Consider the following 24,376-nt stretch of genomic DNA (forward strand, 5'->3'; position numbering starts at 1 on the left):
GGGCTTGGACTCGAGGATCTCCAGAGGTCCCTTCCAACCCCTGACATCTGTGCTCTGTGATCCTGTGAGGGATTCAGCAGCTGCCACTGTTTGCTGCTTACTGCTCATTATCTCTTCCAAAGGCTTTGGCTGGACAGACAAGAAGAGGAAGGTCCTGTCCTCAGCTGTCCCTGGTAGCTGTGCTGAGTACCCATTGCAGCAGGCTGAGAGATTTCACTTTCCTTGAGGGTGGCTCCACCTGTCCCAAAGAGGCCATGGAGAGGGGGACTGGGGCTGGGCAGGGACCTGGAGAGGGAGCAAAGCCTCACCCGGGGCACCAGGGGGTGTGAGCTCCTCCCAGGCACCTACTGACAACCATTCCCTTCCTGACAGTGCAGAGCCTGCTGGGCTGTGGCTGCTCCAAAGGGCACAGAGGGCACCAAGGACCTCTGCTTGCACTCTCCTGTTCCTTGCTTTCTACAGAACTGCTTCTTGCTCTTATTCCTGGCCCAATATTTCTCTCAATTTGGAGGTTCTTTTGCTCATACTAAGGCAAAAGTTCTTGTTACCCCAGCTCCACCCTGGGGCAACTCTGAATCCCATTATGTGAGGCAGGGAGGCTGAGAAGTCCTGCTTGGACCCTCCAAGGGCAGGAAGGAAATTTCTTTTCCAACTACTTGTGGTTTAGGATCTCCTTTCTGGGATGATTTCATGTCAAAACTGAAGGAGAAAAGCAAATTAGCAAACAAACCAACCCCAACCCCCACCTTTTAATTATTCTGATCAAGCCAAACCAATTCTTCCTGAACTTCTGTTTCCTAGAACTGACCAAAAACATGAACTTTGCAGAATGGTGTCAGAAAAGAGGGTCCTTGCCCAAGATCCAGCCCAGGCAGCCTATTGCAGGGACTGCTCTTGTGGAAGGTGAAAGCAGAGGGGCTGGAAGGAGGGTCAGGAAAAGGAGAGGAGGGTCCAGAGGAGGCCATGAAGATGATCAGGGGATTGGAGAATCTCTGCTGTGGGGTCAGGCTGAGGGAGCTGGAGCTGTGCAGCCTGCAGAAGAGAAGGCTCCAGGGAGACCTAACAGTGACCTGCCAGTACCTGAAGGGGATACAGGAAGGCTGCAGAGGGACTGTTCCCAAGGGCCTGCAAGGACAGGACCAGGGCCAATGGTTTGAAATGAGAGCAGAGCAGATTGAGATTGGATGTGAGGAACAAGTTCTGCACCAGGAGGCTGCTGGAACACTGCAACAGGTTGCCCAGGGAGGTGGTTTGGGTCCATCCCTGGAGCTATTCAAGGTGAGGCTGGAGAGGGCTCTGAGCAGCCTGATCCAGTGGAGGATGTCCCTGCTGAGTGCAGGGGGTTGGACTGGATGAGCTTTGCAGGTTCCTTCCAACCCAGAGCATTCTGTGAGACTCCATCAGCCTCCCCCTCACCTGGGGGTGTGTGAGCCTCCCCTCCTGCAGTCCAAGCAACTCTGCTGATGGGCACTGGCAGCATCAGGGCATTTTTACACCTGTGGGCCAGAGGTCAATGCTCACCATGCTCACAAGAGCTGTAGCCATCCCCTCCCTGCCTGCTCACAGCAAAGTGCTTTCCCCTTTCATCACCATGCAGGCTTGCCTCTGGCAGCCAGGGGACAGGGCCCAGGAAAAAGCCTCCAGCAGAAGTGCAGCAAGAGTCACATTCTGCCCTCACCTTCTGAGCCCAGTTCCAGCTCTGCCTCACAGGAAGGTGACTTCTGGAGGCAGCTCCTTGCTGCTTCTCAGCTGCATCCTCTCCCCTGGCTGCAGCCCATTTCTGCCCAGCTGCCCTTGCCCATGGACCCCACACCTTCCCTCTCTGCTACTGAGGGAGAGCTCTTCCTTGGCAGCCCTTGAGGCCCCTGGGATGAGAGGATCATCACTGATGGCTCTGGGCTGGCAGATGGCTTCTGAAAGTTCTTTCTTCTTCTTCTCACACCAGCCATTCCCAGGGGCAGGAATGTGCTGCTCCCCTGACCAGCTCCTTTCTGCTGCTGTGTGTGCAGGACTCAGGATGGTGCAGAGCCAAGGGGCTGCAGGAGGAGCTGGATGTGCAGCAGCCAGAGCAGCAGCAGAGCTGTCACTGCACAGAGCACACTGCTGGGGACCTGCTGGAGCAGGGCTGGGCTTAGCCTCACCTTGGCAACCCAGCCCTGGCTGAGGCTTTGCTGTTGAAAGCCTGTGGAGCTGTGGGGCAGGGCCTGCACGGGGGGGATAATCTCAGATGACTATAATCTATCTTCACCAAGGAGAGGTGGGAGTAGAGACATGTCCTGCTCCTGCCTGCTGCACTGATAGGGGATTGGAGCAGGGCTGGTGCCTCCAGATAGGGAGTGATGCAAATGAGGGCTCACAGCTTTGATCTCTTTATCTTCCCTTTCTCCTCTTCTTGATGGAGGCTACCTTCAGTGCAGCTTTCAACCTGCAGGCTCTTAGGAAAACTTTCAGCTGGTGCTATGGCTCCAAGTAGCACTCAGCCCCAGCCTTACCCCAAGCAATGCAGGCATTTTGTGGTGACCCTGGAGATTTCCAGATAAAGAGGGGAGCAGATAACAAGAAGCTTTATGAATCACTGCAGCACAATCTGAAGAATTCCTAAAGCCTTCATTCATTGCCTTTGGGCTTCTCTTCTAAAGGTGGTGCAATTGTGCCTTTTCCACTGGATGCTAATGAGAATGGCCAGAGGATAGGCAGAGACATTGCTGTTTTCCCAGGAGACTTTCCATGCCTTGCAAGAACAGGTCTAGGGCTGGACCTTTCCAAGACAAGGATGGGAATTATGGTCTGGTTTGGGAATTATGGTCTGGTTTGTAAGGTTCCCTTGAACTCAGACTGCTGGGCCAGGAGGCCTGAGCACTGTAACTGTGCAATCAATGAATAATGAGGACAGCAGCGCATTAGCTTTGCTCCACAGCCATCATCAGTGTGGGGAGATTCAGGCTGGAAGTGAGGAAGAAGTTCTTCCCCATGAGGGTGGTGAGAGCCTGGAATGGGTTGTCCAGGGAGGTGGTTGAGGCTCCATCCCTGGAGGTGTTTGCAGCCAGGCTGGATGAGGCTCTGGGCAGCCTGATCCAGTGTGAGGTGTCCCTGCCCATGGCAGGGGGGTTGGAACTGGCTGAGCCTTGTGGTCCCTTCCAACCCTGACTGATTCTATCATTCTATGATCACTCCTGCTCAGCTGCCTAAGTGTGAGGAAGGTCCAGTCCAAGTGCTCAGCACCAAGGCAGAGAGGAGCTGGGCTGAGTGTGTGCTGGAACAGAGCACATCAACATCTGAACATCTTGGGAAATGCAGAGATCTTCACAGAGTGGGGCAGTTCAGGGCTTGAGAAGACAGTTACCAGATGGGTGTCTTTAGTCAGTTCCTGTAGGCTCCAACCCCAGGGCAGTGGTCAGATGGATGCTCTTTGGGGCACCTTAGCAAAGAGGAGCATGAGGGCCACGTCCCCAGATGCTGGAAATTCTGCCCCTTGGCTTGGGCAGTGTCTGGCGTCACTTCCAGCTGAGGTATGAAAGAGCAGAAGGCCACAGAGGACCCCACTGGTGGCTCCCTGAGGGGCTGTGCTTGGGCCACAAGCCTGCAGGTGCCCTGTGGATCAGAGAGCTGCCTGGAGGCAGCTGCTGGCCCTTGCTCTCACAGCAGGACACAGGCTGCTCATCTGCTGAGTTACAGAGGGGCCCTGAGGAACTGAAGGGAGTGAGCAGACCTCCTGCCTCTCTGGATGGCAGAAGAGAAATGTCTGGGGAATGACTTCTCCCAGCCCCAGCCTGGAGTCCTTCTTTCTGTAGGACACCTCCCAGCCCTTTGATGGCTTCCAGGAGAAAACCTTCTCTCCACCAGCCATGTGCACTGTGCAGACCTTGAGCCAGCATCTGAGGGCTCTGAAGGCTCCATGCAAAGCTGTGTCACTGCAGGTTCTACCCTCCAGCCCTCCTGACCCAGCAGCCATCAGCTCACTGTGCTACTCTAGTGTGGCTTCCCCCTGCTCTGGGTCTGCTGGCTTCTGCCTGCTCCCATTCACACTGAGATGCATCTCTGGGGAGCACTCTGCTTGCAGCCTGTCAGAGGCATGCCAGGAGCTGTGGGAGTGGGGAGCAGGCTTCATTCCCCACACTGTGCACAGCTTTGGCACCTTGAGCCTGTGCAGGACAGATCAGTCCTGTTGGCCTTGGAGGTACATCCTGGGGACAATGCTTCAGCCCACCCTGGGCAGGTATCATGTCCAGCCCCATGTGCTGGAGCATAAAACCCTGCTCCAGGGTCCCACAGCTGCCTTCAGCAGAGCTGAGCCTGCTGAGACTGTGCTGCTCCCCTCAGAGCACGCAGCAGTTCTGGAGCCCCTCTGCTGTGAGGCCAGGCTGAGGGAGCTGGGGGTGTGCAGCCTGGAGAGGAGAAGAGTCCAGGGGGACCTTAGAGCTTCCTGCCAGGACCTGAAGGGATCCTGCAGGAAGGCTGCAGAGAGACTTTTGCTGAGGGTGTCCAGAGACAGGCCAAGGGGGAATGGTTTGAAGCTGAGGCAGAGCAGGGTCAGACTGGACCTGAGGAAGAAGTTCTCCAGTGGGAGGGTGGTGAGACTCTGGCACAGGTTGCCCAGGGAGGCTGTGGATGCCTCCTCCCTGGGGGTGTTCAAGGCCAGGCAGGATGAGACCTTGAGCAGCTGAGTCTAGCTGAGAGGTGTCCCTGGACATGGTGGGGAGGTTGGAGCAGGTCCCTTCCAGCCTGATCACTCTGTGATTCCATGCTCTGTGGCTCCATGTCCCAGAGCACCACAGCCTGCATCCCACCTGCCTGAGCACTTCTGCCAGAGAAAAATTCTTTTGATCTTTAAAGCTCCAACCATGCCTGCACTAAACCACTGTGGTAAACACCACCCCTGAGCCCTGCTGGAGAGCATGGAGCCAGGCCTGCTGGGGTACCCTGAGCATGCTGGGTGTCACTTCATTCTTTTCTTCCTGAGGAAGATCAGCTCATCAGGCAAGAATCAAAGCTTGCTCATGAAAGAAGGCGACATCAAAGCAAATAATTGAAGGAACCCCTGGAGGGCCAGAGGAGTTGTAAGGTCTGAGGATGAATCACATGAGCTCAGTTTCCATGAACTGTGTCTCAGTTTTCCTGCAGGTACAAGTTAGAAATGCTTACAATAAATGTTTAGAATTAGTTGGGGGGGGGATGTTAAATCACACTAATTATAGCCATGATGGCTTTGGTGCAGAGCCATTTGACAGCAGAGGTGATTTCAACACCTCCTGCAAGAGGTCTTGGGAGGCTTTGCCTGATGGGTACATGGGGGTGATGCCAGGACACAGCTGCACTTCCAGCAGTGGCAGAGTAGGACACTTCAGAGCACAGCCATGCACAATGGTTTCACAGAAACACAGAATTCCAGTTTCATCCAGTCCAGCACCAACCCAACCCCACCATGGCCACCAAACCATGGCCCCAAGTGCCATGGCCACACTTTGCTTCAACACCTCCAGCCATGGGGACTCCACCACCTCCCTGGGCAGCCTCTTCCAATCCCTGACCACTCCTTCAGCAATGAAATTTTTCCTCCTCTCCAACCTAACCCTCCCCTGGCACAATTTCAGGACATTTCCTCTCCTTCTATCACCTGAGACTAAGGAGCAGAGCCCAACCCCCACCTGGCTCCAGCCTCCTCTCAGGAGCTGCAGAGAGCAATGAGGTCTCCCTCAGCCTCCTCTTCTCCAGGCTGAACACCCCCAGCTCCCTCAGCTGCTCCTCCCCTGCCCTGTTCTCCGGACTCTTCCCCAGCTCTGTTGCACTTCTCTGGCCCTGCTCCAGCCCTCAGTGACTTTCTTGGAGTGAGGGACCCAGACCTGACCCTGGGGTTTGATTTGAAAGGTTAAATTTGACAACTTGCAGAGAAGACAAAGAGGCAATCCCTGGGGAAAGAGGAGCATGGGAGCTGTGGGGCTGGAGAGGGATGGCCTGGCCCTGCTTTGGCAGGGGGGTTGGACTTGATGATCTCTGAAGGTCCCTTCCAACTTTTGATGTTTGGTGACTCTGTGCAGTGTGGTCTCATCAACCTGAAGCACACCTGGACAGTTCCTCTGCTGGGTGAAGCTGCAGCTCCTTCATTCCTCTCATACATTTCTTATTTGTTTTTTGGTTTTTTTTTTTAGAGCTTAAGAGACTTTGGGATCTGAGCTGTGCTCCTTGTGCATTTCCATCCTGTGCCCCTGTGCCTTGCAGGGCTTCCTCCAGCACAAATAAATGCAGGCAGCAGGGTCTCAGCACCTGTGGCACTCCTCTGGATGCTGATCACTGAGAGAGCTGCTGTGGAAAGCCAAAGTTGCTGACAGAGCTGAGAGAGGGCAGAGGAGTCCCTAATCCATTTAGTCCACAAATCCCTAATCCCTCTGCCAGGTGTTCAGAGTGGATCTGAGGAAGAAAATTCTTCACCATGAGGGTGGCAAGACTCTGGGATGGATTGTCCAGAGAGGCTGTGGATGTCCCCTCCCTGGAGGTGTTCAAGGTCAGGTTGGATGAGGCCTTGAGCAGCCTGGGCTGGTGGGAGGTGTCCCTGCCCATGGCAGGGGCTTGGGTTAGATGATCTCTAAGGTCTCTTCCAGCCTGAGCCATTCTCTGATTCTCTGTGGCTGAGAAATAACCCAAGGGGGTTCACACACCAGGGGCTCCTGAAAGGAACTGGATGTGGCTGAGTGAAGGAACCATCCCCACAGTCCTGAGGAGATAAGCAGCAGCTCTGATTGTCCTGCCAGGAAGCATTTCCCCTGCTGCATGCACTGGAGGTGTACACAACACAAGGAGAAGCCTGAGCCTGGGAAAGCGCAGCAGGAAGGCAGCAACCTCTCTGCCTGCTCTCACCAGGGAAATATTTACTCCCACCACACTTCAGGCAAGAATCCTCTGCCTCAGCTCTCACACAAGCATGGACAGCCTGTGGGCCCTTCTGTGGCTGTGACACCACCGGGGCCAGGGCTGTGCTTGGGAAGTTCATTTCCAGCCCTTGGAGGAACTCTTACTTCCTTCACACCATGTCCCTACACCAGCCCCTCCATGCTGTCTTCAGGCCATGGCAGCCCAGGACCTCCACCACCCCAGAGGGACATCCACTGCTCCAGAGGAGCTGCTGTGGGGTGTCCCCCAGATTGCTGATGGTGAAGCTGTGTCTGTGCCACCAGCTTTGCATTGCTGTTCAGTAGGCAGCAGACCACCAGCAGGGTTTGCACCATGGACCTCCCCTTCCCAAGGCTGTGAGTGCTGATGTGTTGTGCTTGAGTCAGAGAATCACAGAGCTGTCAGGGCTGGAAGGGACCTCAAGGCTCAGCCAGTTCCAACCCCCCTGCCATGGGCAGGGACACCTCACACCACAGCAGGTTGCTCACAGCCACCTCCAGCCTGGCTGCAAAAACCTCCAGGGATGAGGCTTCCACCACCTCCCTGGGCAACCTCTGCCAGTCTCTCACCACCCTCATGGGCAAGAATTTCTTCCTAACATCCAATCTGACTCTCCCCACTTCTAGTTTTGCTCTATGCCCCCGACTCCTATCACTCCCTGACAACCTCAAAAGTCCCTCCCCAGCTTTCTTGGAGCCCCCTTCAGATCCTGGAAGGCCACAAGAAGGTCTCCTGGGAGCCTCCTCCTCTCCAGCCTGCACAACCCCAACTCTCTCAGGCTGTCTCCAGAGCAGAGCAGCTCCAGCCCTCTGCTCATCCTCATGGCCCTTCTCTGGACACCTTCCAGCCCCTCCAGATCCTTCCTGGAACAGAGGCTCCAGCACTGGACACAGAGCTCCAGGTGTGGTCTGAGCAGAGTGGAGCAGAGGGGCAGAATCCCCTCCCTGGCCCTGCTGGCCACACTTCTGCTGCTGCAGCCCAGGCTCTGCTTGGCTCTCTGGGCTGCAAGTGCTCACTGCTGGCTCCTGTTGAGCTTCTCTTCCCCCAGCACCCCCAAGGTCTTTCCTTCATAGCTGCTCTCCAGGCAGGCCCTGCCCAGCCTATGGCAGTGCCTGGGATTGCCCTGCCCCAGCTGCAGGACCTTGCCCTTGGTCTTGTTGAACCTCATGAGGTTGGCTTGGGCCCAGCTCTGCAGCCTGCCCAGGTCCCTCAGTCCTGCAGGACTGCATCCAAGCACCAAACATCAGTGAATTGTACAGAAAATGACCCAAAATGCTCCCCATGCAATAGCCTTGGAAATCAGGACTGGACTTTTCTTCACTGCCCCAACAGATAGTGGGAGAGAGCAACCTCCCTCAGACCTGCCCATGGCCAGGGGCCTCAGGGGTGCAAGAGCCTGAGAGGGAGGGGAGTGAAGCATTCAGAGAGAAGTGATGGGAGGGGGAGCTGTGAGGCTGGCAGAGTGGTTGGCAGTGGGATTGCTCCTCTGACTGGGGAGGATTTCTTCAGCCACAGTGCATTTTGCTTCCCTTCAGGCTGTGGATCAAGGAGGAGAAAAGAAGGGCTCAAAACATCTTTGACCTCCCCATAGCTGGGGCTGTTCTGCCTGGAGAAGAGAAGACTCTGAGGAGACCTCAGAGCAGCCTTTCAGGACCTGAAGGGGCTCCAGGAGAGCTGGGGAGGGACTCTGGCCAAGGGCTGGGAGTGCCAGGATGAGGGACAATGGCTTTGAGCTGGGAGAGGAGAGATGGAGACTGGAGAGGAGGAAGAAATTGTTGAGAGTGAGGGTGGGGAGAGACTGGCACAGGTTGCCCAGGGAGGCTGTGGATGTCCCCTGCCTGGAGGTGTTCAAGGCCAGGCTGGATGAGGCCCTGAGCAAGCTGTGCTGGTGGGAGGTGTCCCTGCCCATGACAGGGGGTTGGAGCTGGAGGAGCTTTGAGGTCCCTTCCAACCCAACCCATTCTGTGACTCTGTGATTGCCACCAGCCAGGTTCTGCTGTGCTGCTGGGCAGGGCTGGTGCTGAGGCTCTGCACTGCCCTGCAGCCCCCTGCCCACCCAGGGCTGTGGGACAGGTGCCATCCTCAGCATGCCTGGGAAAGGGCTGGGCACCCAAAGTGCAGTTGAAAGAGGTTTTGAAAGTGTCTGGGATGAGCTGGGAGCATTCCCTACTCTGCCAAGCAGAAGGCAACTTAAGGACCATGCCTTGGAGTTTGCAGGAGATGTTCACTGAGTCACAGAAGGGTCTGGGTTGGAAGGGACCTCCAAAGCTCCTCCAGTCCAACCCCTGCAGGCAGCAGGGACATCCTCCACTAAAGCAGGTTGCCCAGAGCCCTGATGAGCCTCACCTTGAACATCTCCAGGCATGGGGCCCCAACCACCTCCTGGGGCAACCCATCCCAGTGCTCCAGAGTTGGTTTCAGGTCTGGGTTGTTCCTCAGCCTTTCATTTTGTGCCTCTTTTCCTTATTTCTGCATTGTTTCCCAACATGTCAAAACATCCAACAGATTCATTACAGCATCAACAGGAGACACTTTGATGTAGGGGGAAAAAAGAAAGCTCTTTTAATGGGTGCTAAGCAGCAGCAACTGCCCTTAGGGTCTGCAAAATAAAAATAGAAGCAGCACCAAGTCCTGTTTTAACCCTTCTGCTGCACCCTGGGATCACCCAGCTGCAGGCTGCTGCCCTGCACACTCAATGAGGAGCAACCACCTGGTGCTGGCATTCATTGGCTGGAGGGCCGAGCCCAGAGAGTGGTGGTGAATGGTGCCACATCCAGCTGGCAGCCTGTCACTAGTGGTGTCCCCCAGGGATCAGTGCTGGGCCCCATCCTGTTCAATATCTTTATTGATGATCTGGATGAGGGGATTGAGTCCATCATCAGTAAATTTGCAGATGACACCAAGTTGGGAGCAGGTGTTGATCTGTTAGAAGGTAGAAGGGCTCTGCAGAGGGACCTTGCCAGGCTGGACAGATGAGCAGAGTCCAACAGGATGGCATTCAACAAGTCCAAGTGCCAGGTGCTGCACTTTGGCTACAAGAAATCCCAAGCAGCACTACAGGCTGGGGTCAGAGTGGCTGGAGAGCAGCCAGGCAGAAAGGGACCTGGGGGTGCTGGGTGACAGGATGCTTAACATGAGCCAGCAGTGTGCCCAGGTGGCCAAGAGAGCCAATGGCATCCTGGCCTGGATCAGGAATAGTGTGGCCAGCAGGAGCAGGGAGGTCATTGTACCCCTGTACACAGCACTGGTTAGGCCACACCTTGAGTACTGTGTCCAGTTCTGGGCCCCTCAGTTTAGGAAAGATGTTGAATTGCTGGAGCATGGCCAGAGAAGGGCAATGAGGCTGGGGAGGGGTCTGGAGCACAGCCCTGTGAGGAGAGGCTGAGGGAGCTGGGGGTGTTCAGCCTGGAGAAGAGGAGGCTCAGGGGAGACCTCATTGCTGTCTACAACTACCTGAAGGGAGGTTGTAGCCAGGAGGGGTTTGGTCTCTTCTCCCAGGCAAGCAGCACCAGAACAAGAGGACACAGTCTCAAGCTGTGCCAGGGGAGGTTTAGGCTGGAGGTGAGCAGAAAGTTCTTCACAGAGAGAGTGGTTGGCCATTGGAATGTGCTGCCCAGGGAGGTGGTGGAGTCACCATCCCTGGAGGTGTTCAAGAGGGGATTGGACATGGCACTTGGTGCCATGGTTTAGATAGGCATGAGGTGTAGGGTGACAGGTTGGACTCGATGATCTTTGAGGTCTCTTCCAGCCTTCTTGATTCTATGATTCTATGGTTCTATGATTCTATGATTCTGAAAACAGAGTCTTGAGCTCTCTTAGGTCCTTTGGGGACTTCTCCCTCACCTCTTTGGAGAGGAGAAGGTTAGAAAGAGAAATCCCCAGACTTTTCCAGGAGCATCTTCAAGGAGGGCTGCTGAGACTGCACTGCTTTGTCACAGGACACAGCTGCAGGGGAGGTGAGGATCCAGGCCCTCCCCAGCTGTAAGCTGCCGCCCCCACTGCCCAACACATCTGGGCAGGGAGTGGTGGACAATGGTGCAGACCAAGGAAGGCTGAGCCTGCAGACCTGTGAGGGCTCCCTGCTAGCAGAGCCTGGGGGCTTGGTCTCAGAAGGACCTAGCAGAACTCCACGAATGTTTTCAATACAGCTCTTTTCCCCAGCCATGCAGGTGTTTCCAAGAGGCAGAGCTGTGGTGCTGAGGGCCATGGGTCAGCCCCAGCCTTGGGAGAGTTAGAGAATGCTTGAAGGGCTTTGCCAACCCAAATGATTCTATGGTTCCACTGAGGCAGGCTCCTACCCAGTCCCTAGGCAGCCTGTGGTGCTCCTGTGATCTGTGACCTGCAGTCTCCTGTCCTGGGGCAGCAGGACCTCAAGAATCAAGAATCAAGAAGGTTGGAAGAGACCTCAAGGATCATCGAGTCCAACCTGTCACCCTACACCTCATGCCTATCTAAACCATGGCACCAAGTGCCACGTCCAATCCCCTCTTGAACACCTCCAGGGATGGTGACTCCACCACCTCCCTGGGCAGCACATTCCATGGCCAATTCCTCTCTCTGTGAAGAACTTTCTGCTCACCTCCAGCCTAAACCTCCCCTGGCACAGCTTGAGACTGTGTCCTCTTGTTCTGGTGCTGGTTGCCTGGGAGAAGAGACCAAACCCCTCCTGGCTACAACCTCCCTTCAGGTAGTTGTAGACAGCAATGAGGTCTCCCCTGAGCCTCCTCTTCTCCAGGCTAAACACCCCCAGCTCCCTCAGCCTCTCCTCATAGGGCTTGTGCTCAAGGCCTCCCACCAGCCAGGGAGGTCCCTCCTGTCTGTCTGGGTTATGCTGAGGAACCTCTCCCCTTCATGCTCAGTCCTTGCCCTTGGCACAAGCCTCCTTCCTCCAAGCACTTGTCCAGCAGCAGGACAGCCTCCCACGGGCATGGGGTGGGCAGGGCAGGGCAGGGCAGAGCAGGGCAAGGCCTTCCCCAGGCTCACAGCTCTGGGAGGTCTACAGGAGGAAAGACAAAGTCAGACTCCTTCCTTTATATGTTGTGCTTCCATGACACCTGCCTGCCCCTGCCAGCTGCTCTGAGCTGTGCCAGAGAGCTCAGCAGTGCCCTGGCTGCACACAGTGACCCAAAGCAGTCCCTTGGGTCTCACATGAGTCTGTCCAGAGCCTCTGAGAACATCTCACCAGGACTGCTGTGCCCAGCAGGGGATGTGTCCCACCCATTGCTGTTGGTGTGACCACAGGAGCTGGGCACAGCCTGCTCCAGGCTCAGGCTAGCAGAGCTGTTAGCTTCATCTGCAGGTTTCTCAGGGCCTCATCCAGCCTGGTCTGAAACACTTCCAGGGATCAGGCATCTACAGCCTCCCTGAGCAACCTGTGCCAGTCTCTCCCCACCCTCACTCTCAACAATTTCTTCCTCCTCTCCAGTCTCACTCTCCCCTCTCCCAGCTCAAAGCCATTGTCCCTCATCCTGGCACTCCCAGCCCTTGGCCAAAGTCCTTCCCCAGCTCTCCTGGAGTCCCTTCAGGTACTGGAAGGCTGCTCTGAAGTCTCCCTGGAACCTTCTCTTCTCCAGGCTGAACAGCCCCAACTCTCCCAGCCTGTCTCCATGGGGGAGGTTCTCCATCCTCTGATCATCTTCGTGACCTCCTCTGGACCCTCTCCAGCAGCTCCAGGTCCTTCTTGTGCTGGGGGCCCCAGAAAGTATTTCCCTCTGACATCCCTGGAGCCTAGAAGCATTCTTGGTTTCCCAGCTACCATCTTCCCTGATGCACCACTTGCTGCAGGCTTTGGCACTCTTGCATCCTAAGCTGGTGCCAGCTCTGCAGCAGGCAGCTCACAGTGACTGTAATGTGCTGAGGGTTCCAGACTCAGAGCACTCCCTGGCCCCCTTGGGCCACAGCTTGGTCTCCTCCAGGAGCAGGTCAGAAGTGAGCCTTCAGCTGGAGGTGGAAAAGACTGAGACACAGTCAGAGTCTGTCACCCCAGAGCCAACCTCTGGGTGCTGTGGTCTCAGCAGCCCTTCCTCCAGGGCTCTCTGTCTCCTCAGAAGCAGCTGCCCTGGCACAGTTCTCTGTGTGCTGTGGTCACAGAAAGATTCTTCTATGCCCAGGGACACACTGCCCTACTGCAGCCCCCCTGGGTTTCCTGCTGGCTCTCCTGAAGCTGTCACACACTGCTTGTGCTGCTGGGAATGTCCTTCCCTGTTCCACAGGCTGGAGAGGAAGGAGCAAGTGTCTGGCTCTGGTTACTCCTCTGGGCTGTGACAAGTTGCCAGTGCTGAAATGCTGCTGGCAGGGTGGAACCATGGAACTGTCGAGAGCCTGGAGAGCATCCAGGCCAACACTCACAACCTCACCACTGCTGCTGAGCCTCTGCCACTGAGCCCTCAGCACCACATCCACACAGCCTCTAAATCCCCCCAGGGATAGGGACTCCGCCACCTCCCTGGGCAGCCAGGGCCAGTGCCTGAGAACCCTTCCTGGGAAGAAGTTTTCCTTTATATCCAGCCTGAACCTGAGGCCATTTCTCTGTCCTGTCACTTGTATACGGCTCCAACCTGCTTTGAGGCAGCTGTAGAGAGCAATGAGGTCTCCCCTCAGCCTCCTCTTCTCCAGACTGGACACCCCCAGCTCCCTCAGCTGCTCCTCACAGGGCTGTGTGCAAGGCCCCTCACCAGCTTAGCTTTGCTCTTTTCCCTGCCTCCCCTCCTGGTAGAGAGGGAACCCAGCTCTGGGGCTTGCTGTGTGCAGACCACCTGTGGCTGATCAGAGCCTTCTCTCTTTTCTTCCCCATCAGAGATCTGAGCATGAACAACATCAGCCAGCTGCAGCCCAGCACCCTCCAGCACCTGCGCTTCCTGGAGGAGCTGTGAGTATGAACTGCCACCAGACATGGGGGTGGGGGTGCTGGGGACAATGCCTGTGGCTCTGGTAGCAACCTCCAGTGATGCCACTGCAGCCACAGGCTGAGGCTGAAGGAGGCTGCACCCTGGGGGGGCATTGTTTGCTACTCTGGCTTAGGGCTTTGACAGAGCTCAGAGCTTTAGGCTGAGTTGGTGTATGAGCAAAAGCCAAAACAGAAGAGGAACAATCTGCTGAGCAGGCACAAATCCAGCCTGGGTGCAGAGTGGGTTGAGAGCAGCCATGAAGAAATAGAGGTGTTGGGTGCTGAGCAGCTCCCCAGGAGCCAGCAGTGCCCTCATGCAGCCCAAAGGCAGCTGTGTGCTGGGCTGCAGCCAGGGGAGTGTGGGCAGCAGGGCAGCAGAGGGGATTCTGCCCCTTGGCTCTGCTCTGCTCAGACCTCACCTCCAATCCTGCCTCGAGCTCTGCTGTCCCCAGCAGAAGGAGGACACAGAGCTGTGGAGTGAGGCCAGAGGAGGTCACAAAGATGATCCAAGGGCTGGAGCAGCTCTGCTGTGAGCACAGGCTGAGGGAGCTGGGGGTGTGCAGCCTGGAGAGGAGAAGGCTCCAGGGGGACCTCAGAGCTGCCTGCCAGGACCGGAAGGGATCCTGCAGGAAGGCTGCAGAGAGACTTTTGCTGAGGGTGTCTGGAAACAGGCCAAGGGGGAATGGTTTGGAGCTGAGGCAGAGCAGGGTCAGACTGGAGCTCAGGAAGAAGTTCTTCAGTGGGAGGGTGGCTGCCTCCTCCCTGGGGTGCTCAAGGCCAGGCTGGATGAGACTTTGAGCTGCTGAGCCTAGCTGAGAGGTGTCCCTGTGCATAGCAGGGAGGTTGGAGATGATCTGTGAGATCCCTTCCAACTTGAGCCACTCTGTGGTTCTCCTGCACACCCTCACAGCCTCCTGCAATCCAGAGACTCAGCAACTCCCAGGCGCTTTGCAGCTCTCAGGCAATGAGTGCAGGCAGCTGAAGGTTTGGTGCAGAGGCTGCAGTGCCCCACGTGCAGCCATGCATGCTGTGCTCTGAGCAGGCACAGGCAGGCAGGCAGCAATCACAGTCCCCAGGGACCAGCACCTGGCTGCGCCTCAGGGAAGGAGTGGTCCCAGCTCTGGAAGTGTGAAAATTAACCACCAGCATTAGAAACCACTGGAACCCCTTGGGAGCCCCAAAAATGGAAACCTGGGGACAGGGGGAGGCAGAATATTGAGGTTGGCCATTTCTGCAGGGGTGTCTTGCACCTGCTCCTACTGCACTGGACTATGAGAAGCACCTCCAGCTGTTCCTCTCATGCTGTGGCTCCTTTCACCACAATAGCTGCTGCTGGGAAGCACAGAGCCTCCCAAACACCACTGGGAGGGCATAAGAAACACTGAGACGAGAGCTGACCTGGTGTGTGCTGCAGACTCCCTGAGAGCTGACCTGGTGTGTGCTGCAGACTCCCTGAGAGCTGACCTGGTGTGTGCTGCAGACTCCCTGAGAGCTGACCTGGTGTGTGCTGCAGACTCAACCTGGGAGTGCTGGTGGGCAGCAAGTTCCCATAGGACAGCAATGTGCCCTGGAGGCCAAGAGGCCAGTGGGAGCCTGGGGGGCATTCAGAGTGTGTCCAGCAGAGCCTGGGAGGTTCTCCCCCTCTACTCTGCCCTGGTGAGACCTCTCCTGGAGTATTGCATCCAGGTCTGGGCTCCCCAGTGCAAGAGGGGCAGGGATCTGCTGGAGAGAGTCCAAGGGAGGGCTGCAAGGTTGAGGAAGGGCCTGGAGCACTGCCTGGGGAGGAGAGGCTGAGAGCCCTGGGGGTGGTTAGTCTGGAGAGAAGGCTGAGAAGAGATCTGATTAAAGTCTATCAATATCTGAGGGCTGGGGGTCAGGAAGGAAGGGACAGGGACAGGCTCTGCTCACTTGTGTCCTGGGATAGGACAAGGAGCAATGGATGGAAACTCCACCACAGGACGTTCCACCTTAACATGAGGAAGAACTTTACTGTGAGCCTGTGGAGCAGGCTGCCCAGAGAGGTTGTGGAGTCTCCTTCTCTGGAGCCTTTCCAGCCCTGTCTGGATGTGCTCCTGTGTGCCCTGTGCTGGATTCTATGGTCCTGCTCTGGCAGGGGGTTGGACTTGAGGATCTCCAGAGGTCCCTTCCAACCCCCAACACCTGTGCTCTGTGACCCTGTGTTCTTGGTGTACTCCCTGTCCATATGACACTTGCTGCAGCTCCATCTGCCTTGATGCAGCACTCTGAGTTACTGCAGCAGTTCTTGCAGCCACCACCAGACATGACATTGACATTCCAAAGTGGTGTTTTCCCAGATGCCAGAATTTCCCACAGAGCTGTTTGCACTGCCCTGGGATGAGACCTTTCCATTTCCCAGCTGTAGCAGCCCCACATGTTTTGCAGTGAAGCAGCCCAGCAGCATCCAGCAGCACAGTGCAATGCCAGTGCCAGGCAGGGGTCATGGTGCTGACACCTTCCTGACAGGAGCCTCTGCACTGGGGGTCTGGCACCACTGTCATGGGGCCCTCAACACAAGAGGGACGTGGACCTGATGGAGAGAGTGCAGAGCAGGGCCACAACAATGAGCAGAGGACTGGAAAAGTACAGGCTGAGGGAACTGGGGAAGTTTTCAGCTTAGAGCAGCTTTCCAGTACCTGAAGGGACTCCGGGAGAGCTGGGGAGGGACTTTGGACAAGGGCTGAGTGTCAGGACGAGGGACAATGGCTTTGAGCAGGGAGAGGGGAGAGTGAGACTGGAGAGGAGGAAGAAATTCTTGAATGAGGGTGGGGAGAGACTGGAACAGGTTGCCCAGGGAAGGTTGTGGAGGCCCCAGCCCTGGAAATATTCACAGTGAGGTTCAACAGGGCTCTGAGTAGCCTGATCTAGTTGTGATGTCCCTGTTAACTGCAGGGTTGTTGGACTCTATAACCTTTAAAGATCCCTTCCAAGCAAGTGCACTCTACAGTTCCATGAGCACAGGTCCTGTCTGTGAGCTTAGAAAAGTTTGCAGCAAGGTGGCCAAAGCTGTGGCCAAAGACAGCCCAGCTAAGCTCCCTGAACACTGCCAGGGCTGAAGGGAGCAGAGCAGGTGCTGATGGGCACCACTCCCACACCAGGTCAAACCCCATCATTACCAACTGCTACTGCAGGTTTGTAGCTTCAAATGCTCTTGTGGCTTGTCTGCATCTTTCTGTGCTTTCTGTTCATCAGCTGCCCTCCCTTGGGACACAGCTGAGCAGGAGGCAGCTTTCACCCTCCTTTAGCTTTGGAGCTTGAGGGTTTTCAAGACCTTGCAGCCACCTTGCAGACTTTCTCTTCCCATGCTGTGAACACCTCTGCTGAAGTGTGGGCACCCAAAGCCTTCACTGGGGGCTGTGCAGCTTTTCACACCCAGAGCCACACTCTGGTAGACAATTAACAGCTGTCTGGCTGCAGCAATCCTGCCCTGGTTTCATGTCATGCACAAACAGCACAGCTCAGCTAGCAGGGAGCAAACATCCACAGGCTCCAGAAGAGCCACAGCCAAAAGCAATGATGAATGAAACAGAGAAAGAGGGAAAATGTGAAAAGCAAAATCTGAATCAGAGATGATTTCATCAAAGGTTCAGTATGTCACAGGTCCTCCTTCAGATGTCAAGGGTGGTTGGAGTAGGAAAAACCATCACAGCCAGGAGAGAGAATGGAAACTGCAGCATTGTAAAGCTGTCCACAGCCAGGCTCCTGCTGGAGTTTGACAGCAACAAGACCGTGGGGAAATCAAATAATCTACATGAAAGCAAGCAGGGCAGGGGGGGTTATGAATTATCAGGAGCTAAGAGTGATTCTGTCAGCAACAACATGCAGTGAGGCACAGTGTGAGCATCACTCACAGGGCTGTCAGCAACCAGAAGTGCAGCTTCACTTGCCTGGCATTTCCCCTGCTCTTTCCACTTCCATCTTCACCAAACTTCCATCCCCAAACACCACAGCAGGACCATGCCTCTCAGGATGGCACCAGCCCTGTGCCAGGATGTGCTCCAGATTCAAGCAGACAGGTCCTGCCTGTGGGCACATCTTCCCTGGGGCTTTGCTCAGCTGTCACAGCTCAAGTACCTGCAGATTTCATCTCCCCAGAACACATCCCCTGGGTCTGCTGAGGTGAGATGCAGCACAGGAGACCAAAGCCTTCTGCCTGCTCCCCCATGGGAGAGCTGCCCACGCTGGGGGCTGCTGCATGAGTGGAGACCAGGATACCCTGCTGAGAGACAACCCAGGGGTCTCACTGCCTCCTGGGCAGGAGGAAGATCTGTCTGTCTGTCTGTCTGTCTGCTGACCTCCAGGCAGAGGAGAGCTGACAGTGAAGAGAACTCTGCTGCAGCTCATCCTTGCTGCAGGTTCCTGTCTCCAGTTAGGTGGAAAACTTTCAGCAGGCTTCTCATCTCAAAGATTTTGGGGGGACCTTCCAGCCCCTGCTGTGTTCTGTTACATCCAGGGTGAGTAACAGCCTGGAGCAACTGAAGACAAAACTTTGTGAACTTCTGGGGCTTTGGTCAACCAAAACAAGACAAGACAAGACAAGACAAGATAAAAGACAAGACACAAGACAAGACACAAGGCAAGACACAAGACAAGACAAGAGACAAGAAGTTCTTTTAAAGTTCTTCTAAGCTGACAGAGAAAAGCTTGGTTCATTTCAGGTTACTTCCTCACCTTTACCCTTGACAAGACAGCAACCTTCCAAAGGGGTTTTGCCTTATTGCAAAGATGCCCTAAAAGGATGCTTGACCCTTGTGAGCAAACTTTCTGGTTGCTCAACCATGACCAGCTGCCAAATTTAACAGAGTTTCAAACTCCCTTCTCAGGCTTTCTAGAAACTCTGAAGGTTTCAGGGACATCTTCACCTTGCTCTCATGTGCAGAAACATGCCAGAATCTCCTGCTGAGCCTCCTGACACCCCTGGCCCTTGAACAGTTTGAATGTGATCCATAGCCATCACCTTTGGCAGTCAGAGCAAGTCCAAGTTCCTCTGCCTCCTCCACAAGCTACTCACAGCTCCTCTCTCCTGCTCTGCTGCTGCCAATATTCTCTCTGATTAGATCTCATCCCAGCAGCTCAGGGTCACAGCAGCTTGGAGCAGAGCTGGTGGTCCACACCTTTTATGACCTTTCTGCTTTCAGTGCCTCTATTTTAGCACTGTCTCAGGCTCCTCCTGAAGGTGGCATTTCATGGAAGTCAGAGGTCAGCAGGACTCAAGGTTCAGCTGGGGTCCAACCAAGGAACAGGAGAGCTTCAGAAATGGGTACAAGCCCATGGGACACTGAGCACAAATGTACCTTGGTGCACATTCTTCAGGCTGCTGTGGAGCACTGCAAGCCCAAGTTTCTGGATCCACCTGAGCCCTGCGTGGTAGCTCTCTGCATGCTCCCATGCCAGGTGGGGGCACATGAGGAAGAGCAGAGTGATGTGCCAGGGTCTGGAGGACAGTGAAGCAATCACCCAGGCCACACCACCATGTCCAGCTGGGCTGTGTCCCACAGAAGAGCTCTCCTCTGGAGACCAAAGAGCTGTGACTCACAAGGGAGCAGGGGAAATGCTGAGGGCACCAGGACTGCTCCAGCTCAAACTGCTCACTCACTATGACTTGCCAAAGTGCTTCTCCCTGCCAGTGCCTCTGTTTGCCACCCATCCAGTGATGGGAAAGGACCAACCTGCTGATCATTGCCTTTTACAGCAAGCTGCTCAGGAGATGCTGCAGATGCAATTAGCACTCATGCTTGGAGGCTGCCAAGAGACCAGATCCAGATCCTCCAGACTCAGCAGGCTTTGAAGAGGCAGTGCCACAGGGGACACCTCTCCAGCAGCTCTCCAGCAGTCTGCTCTGTCACCACCAGCCCCCAGCTGCAGCAAGGACACAGAGCAGAGACAGCAGAGGCTGTGCCAAGGGCAGGCAGGGTCCCAGCACAGGCACTCTCTGGTCCTTCCCTCCCAAGAAAACCCCCAGTCAGTGACAGAGGTGTTCAGACCTGGGCCTCACACAGGCAGGGAGCAGCCTGCAGTTTTGTGTCTCCTCTTTGTGCCTTTTCTTTTCTCCACCACCCCACCCCCCTCCCCCCCATCTTCTTTTCTTTCTTTCTTGCTTTCTCTCCTTTTTTTTTGGCAGTAGGAAGATTGTTTAAAGTTGCTAATAAATTCCAGTTAATGAAGCCTGAAAAGCCAGAGCTGGGAGCCAAGAGAAACATGAGCAATCAGTAGAGAAGGAATAGAAAGAGGATCTTGAAAGCCAGCCTGGGAATAATAACGTGTTGAAATGTGCTCGCCGGCAAGGGCTTTGTTACTGCGCTTTGAATCCCAACCCCGGAGCCTGGTGCCAAGAGGAGAAACTGCAGCCAAAGGCAGGTGTTCATTGCCATTCACCTCCTGCTTCGGGGCACAGCGGCAAGATCAGACCCCTTCCCAACCACTGGCTCTTTCACCTGCCTCTTCCCAGCCCCCGAGGGCACCGGGACTCACCGGCACGGGGAGTGCCCTGCCCTGCGCCCGGGCGGCCACCGCACGCTTGGGACCACGCCGCAGCCTCCCCTTGCAGCCTGCTCCCTTTCCAGGCAGCTCCTGCAACATGTAACAGCAAAATGCAATAAGAGGCGAGAATGTGTGCTGGGAAGGTGGATACGACAGCCCTGCCCCGGGGAGGAACCTCCTGCTCATTCGTCTTTGCCCTGTGGGAGCAAGCACTGATGGAGCCAGCAGCAGCACTGCTGCAGTGTGCCCCTGCCTGGGGCTGCAGCAGGTCTGGAGCTGCCAGACCTCTAGAGACAGGACAAGGGGGAATGGATTTAAGCTGAAGGAGAGTAGACTTAGACTGGAGCTTAGAAAGAAGTTCTTCAGTATGAGGGTGGTGAGACTGCTCAGGGTGGTTGTGGATGTCCCCTCCTTGGAGATGCTCAAGGGCTGGTTGGATGAGGCCTTGAGCAACCTGGTCTAGTTAAGAGCCATCCCTACCATGGCAGAGGGGTTGGATTAGATGATCTCTGAGGTCTTTTCCTACCTGAGCCATTCTGTGATCTTTGGTGACAGTGTCCAGCACAGGGTCTCACTCCAAGGCAATCTCATTCCTGTAAGAGGCAGCAGTGCAGTGATGCTGACTTTGGGGCATGGCTCCTCTGTGACAGCTCTGAAGAGCTGCTGGCATTTGTGGGCAATGCCCAGGTGTGCTGGCAGCACAGTGGAAAGCCTTTTGTGGAGCAGTGCAGTAGCATGGCTGGAGCAGGGTGCTCGTGGAGAGCAGCTCTGGCTTGTTTCCATGACACAGCCTGCAGAGGTCTCTGACAGGAGGCAAATGCCTGCAGGGCCATGGCCTTGCTTTGCCATGCTGAGACTGGATGGCAGCATCACTGCTGCCTGGGTAGCCACCTTGCCTAGCACAGCTCTCCACTTCCAGAAGGCTGCAGATGAGGAGCTGCAGCTCCTTTAAGAGCTTGGACACTGTTCCTGCCATGGTGCTGGGTCTGAGAGGGCACCAGGATGCAACTTGCTAGCAACAAGTGGAGTAGCCTTGGCTCACCCAGCACTTCCTGTCCTGCTTGGCATTGATCCTTGGCAGAGGAAAGTGCTGGTCACTGATTCAGTGGGTGGGCAAAAGCACAGCAAAGATTAAAGGATAAGGACTCTAATGAAGCCTGCTGAAGGGCACCACTGTGCAGTCTAGCATGGCACAGAGGCAGCTGCTGGCTAAGGGGCAGGTGGGCACCAGAGAGAGGAGATCCTAAGGGGTTCTCCATTATGCACTTTGAAAAATGAAGCCAAACGTCTGCAAATCAACTTCAAAACATTGTGAAAATTTAGAAATTTCAGTTCTTTCTCACTGATTCACAGAATTGTCAGGGTTGGAAGGGACCTCAAGGCTCAGCCAGTTCCAACCCCCCTGCCATGGGCAGGGACACCTCACACCACAGCAGGTTGCTCACAGCCACATCCAGCCTGGCTGCAAACACCTCCAGGGATGAGGCTTCCACCACCTCCCTGGGCAACCTCTGCCAGTCTCTCACCACCCTTATGGGGAAGAATTTCTTCCTAACATCCAATCTGACTCTCCCCACTTCTAGTTTTGCTCCATTCCCCCCAGTCCTATCACTACCCAACACCCTCAAAAGTCCCTCCCCAGCTTTCTTGTAGCCCCCTTCAGATCCTGCAAGGCCACAAGAAGGTCTCCTGGGAGCCTTCTCCTCTCCAGACTGCACAACCCCAACTCTCTCAGGCTGTCTCCAGAGCAGAGCAGCTCCAGCCCTCTGCTCATCCTTGTGACCCTTCTCTGGACACCTTCCAGCCCCTCCAGATCCTTCCTGGAACAGAGGCTCTAGCACTGGACACAGAGCTCCAGGTGTGGTCTCAGCAGAGCTGAGCAGAGGGGCAGAATCCCTTCCCTGTCCCTGCTGGCCACACTTCTGCTGCTGCAGCCCAGGCTCTGCTTGGCTCTCTGGGCTGCAAGTGCTCACTGCTGGCTCCTGCTGAGCTTCTCCTCCCCCAGCACCCCCAAGGCCTTTTCTCCAGGGCTGCTCTTAAGCCAGTCCCTGCCCAGCCTATAGCATCTGTGCTACAACTACCCCATTTAGGCTCAGGATGGTGCTCAGCAACTGAAAACTCCTTGCAAAAGAGGGGAGCTGTCCCAAATTTTCCTGAAAATTGCCTTTCAGGTGACAAACTCTGATCTGGGGTACCCCAAGTGGAGGACCCAGGGTAGAGCCAAAAGTCAAAACTGCTCTGAATGTTTGGAGGGCACAAATATTCCCTGAAAGAGGTGGCAGTGCCAGGGGGCAGAGCAGAGGGGCTCAGTGTCCTGTGTTGGGCTGTTCCCTGCAGGACTGATCTCAGCAGAGCTCCTTGGCAGCTGGAGCCAGAGCAGTTTGCAGCTGAGCGTTCGTGTGGGCTGAGAGCTGGCTGAAGGACCATAAACAGGAGAAGGGAATGCCATCAATAATCGAGTTGGAACAGGCACTGGGGGGGGTGGGGAGCAGAGCTAGCAACAGGCCTGCAGTCTCCTGCTCAGCCATGGAGGGCAGACCACGTCAGAGGCACCTCCAGGTGATCCCATGCTAGGGCCAGCTGCAGATTCCTGTGTGGGAAGGGAGAGTCCAGGCCTAGCTCTGTTCTCCTGTGCCATGTTTTCACTTGCATCGCTTCCTTGGCTTCATTCCTGCTGTTCACCAGCAAAAGACAAACCCAAGCACGACATGGAGCCCCTGGTCCCCCATGCAGGGCATGGCACAGTGCTGGCATGATGGCACAGCTCAGGCAGGAGGAGCACGGAGGGTTTGCCTGGGCACAGATTCTGCCTTGACAGTGTCAGTGCTTGAGAAATGAACCCGAGCAGGAGATCAAAGAGGGAGGTTGATGTGCTCAATAACCACCTGGCATGAGGAAAATTCCACTGGGATGTGGACACTGCCCTGTCCTGCCAACGGGCAACGTTCCTGCCTCCCAGTGCGAACGATAAGAGCACCCTCGTGCATGGCATGAGCAATCATGCCCAACAAACAGCCCCTGGGCATGCCATGGAAGTTGTAGCATGACCAAGAAGCCCAAGATGCAGGAGGGGGTGGGAGCCTGTGGTAACTGCACTGTAGCAACCATGAGGTGGTAAACCATGAGTTCGTTCCAACTTGGAGTGTATTGGGAATGCAGATCAAAGCCTGGAGGAATGTTCACAGAAATCACAGGAGTGGGGAACTGGGGGGGGAGCAGAATGCACCAAACAAGCAAGGAAGGCAGCCAAGGCCAGCTCCCAGCCTCCCCTTCCACCTGCCCCTTCTCTCCCTCTTCTGCTTCAGTCACTTCAATCCAGAGCTTTCTCTCTCTCCCAACCCTGCCTCCTGAGGTAAGCTGCAGGGCAGCAGAGCACACAGCTGAGTCCTAAAAGCAGACCTGAGCAGAGCTGATGGTCTGTGGACCACCCAGGCAAGAGCAGCTCCTCTTGCCCTCATGTGCTTAGGGCACAAGGCCCCCTCTCAGTCCTTCCTGATGGCTTCCCTCAGCCTTCTCCCAGGGAAGGAGCAGCACCTTGGGAGCTGTCTCAGGGGAAGTCATGCTGGCAGCATTGCTTCAGATGTTTTTGTTCCCTTTGAGGCAGAAAGGAAGTGACCATTTCAGTGGATTTCCTGTGGGATCTGCTTCTGGAGTTGGATCCAATGAGTGCCTGGACTGGGAGATTTCTGGAGAGTCTAAGTGAGAGGTACAGAGGGAACTGAGCACAAGGGAGATTGCCAGGTGGGCATGGACATAGGAAGGGTCCCACACAGGGAACCTTCTCTGCCTTGGGTCTCTGATATGAGCAGGCACAAGAACATGGGAGCAGACATCACTTCCCAGGGAGCCCTGCTGCTGGACTGGACACCACTCAGCACCAAGCAGCTTCTCTCCTTCAAACCTACACCTCCAGACCCTGTGTGCACATCCTAGCCAAGCACCCCTCCAGGAAAGGAAATCCTCAGCCTGTGTGCACACACAGAGCCACCTCCCCTCTGCCAGTCCCTGCATGCAGAGCCCATCCTGCACCCAGGATGAGCAGAGGGCTGGAGCACCTCTGCTCTGGAGACAGTCTGAGAGAGTTGGGGTTGTGCAGTCTGGAGAGGA

The 24,376-nt window shown here is 55.6% G+C and overlaps 1 protein-coding gene across 1 annotated transcript in view; it reads left to right on the top strand.

Annotated features, from left to right (window-relative positions):
* LGR6 (leucine rich repeat containing G protein-coupled receptor 6) overlaps nt 1-24,376 on the top strand; it is a 183,008-nt gene that overhangs the window by 58,764 nt on the left and 99,868 nt on the right. The window contains exon 2 of the mRNA XM_054395926.1: nt 13,682-13,753. Coding sequence (XP_054251901.1) covers nt 13,682-13,753 — 72 coding nt within the window. The remainder of the gene's footprint in view (nt 1-13,681; nt 13,754-24,376) is intronic.

Source organism: Indicator indicator, chromosome 35, assembly GCF_027791375.1.
Source record: "Indicator indicator isolate 239-I01 chromosome 35, UM_Iind_1.1, whole genome shotgun sequence".
Classification (NCBI taxonomy): Eukaryota; Metazoa; Chordata; class Aves; order Piciformes; family Indicatoridae; genus Indicator; species Indicator indicator.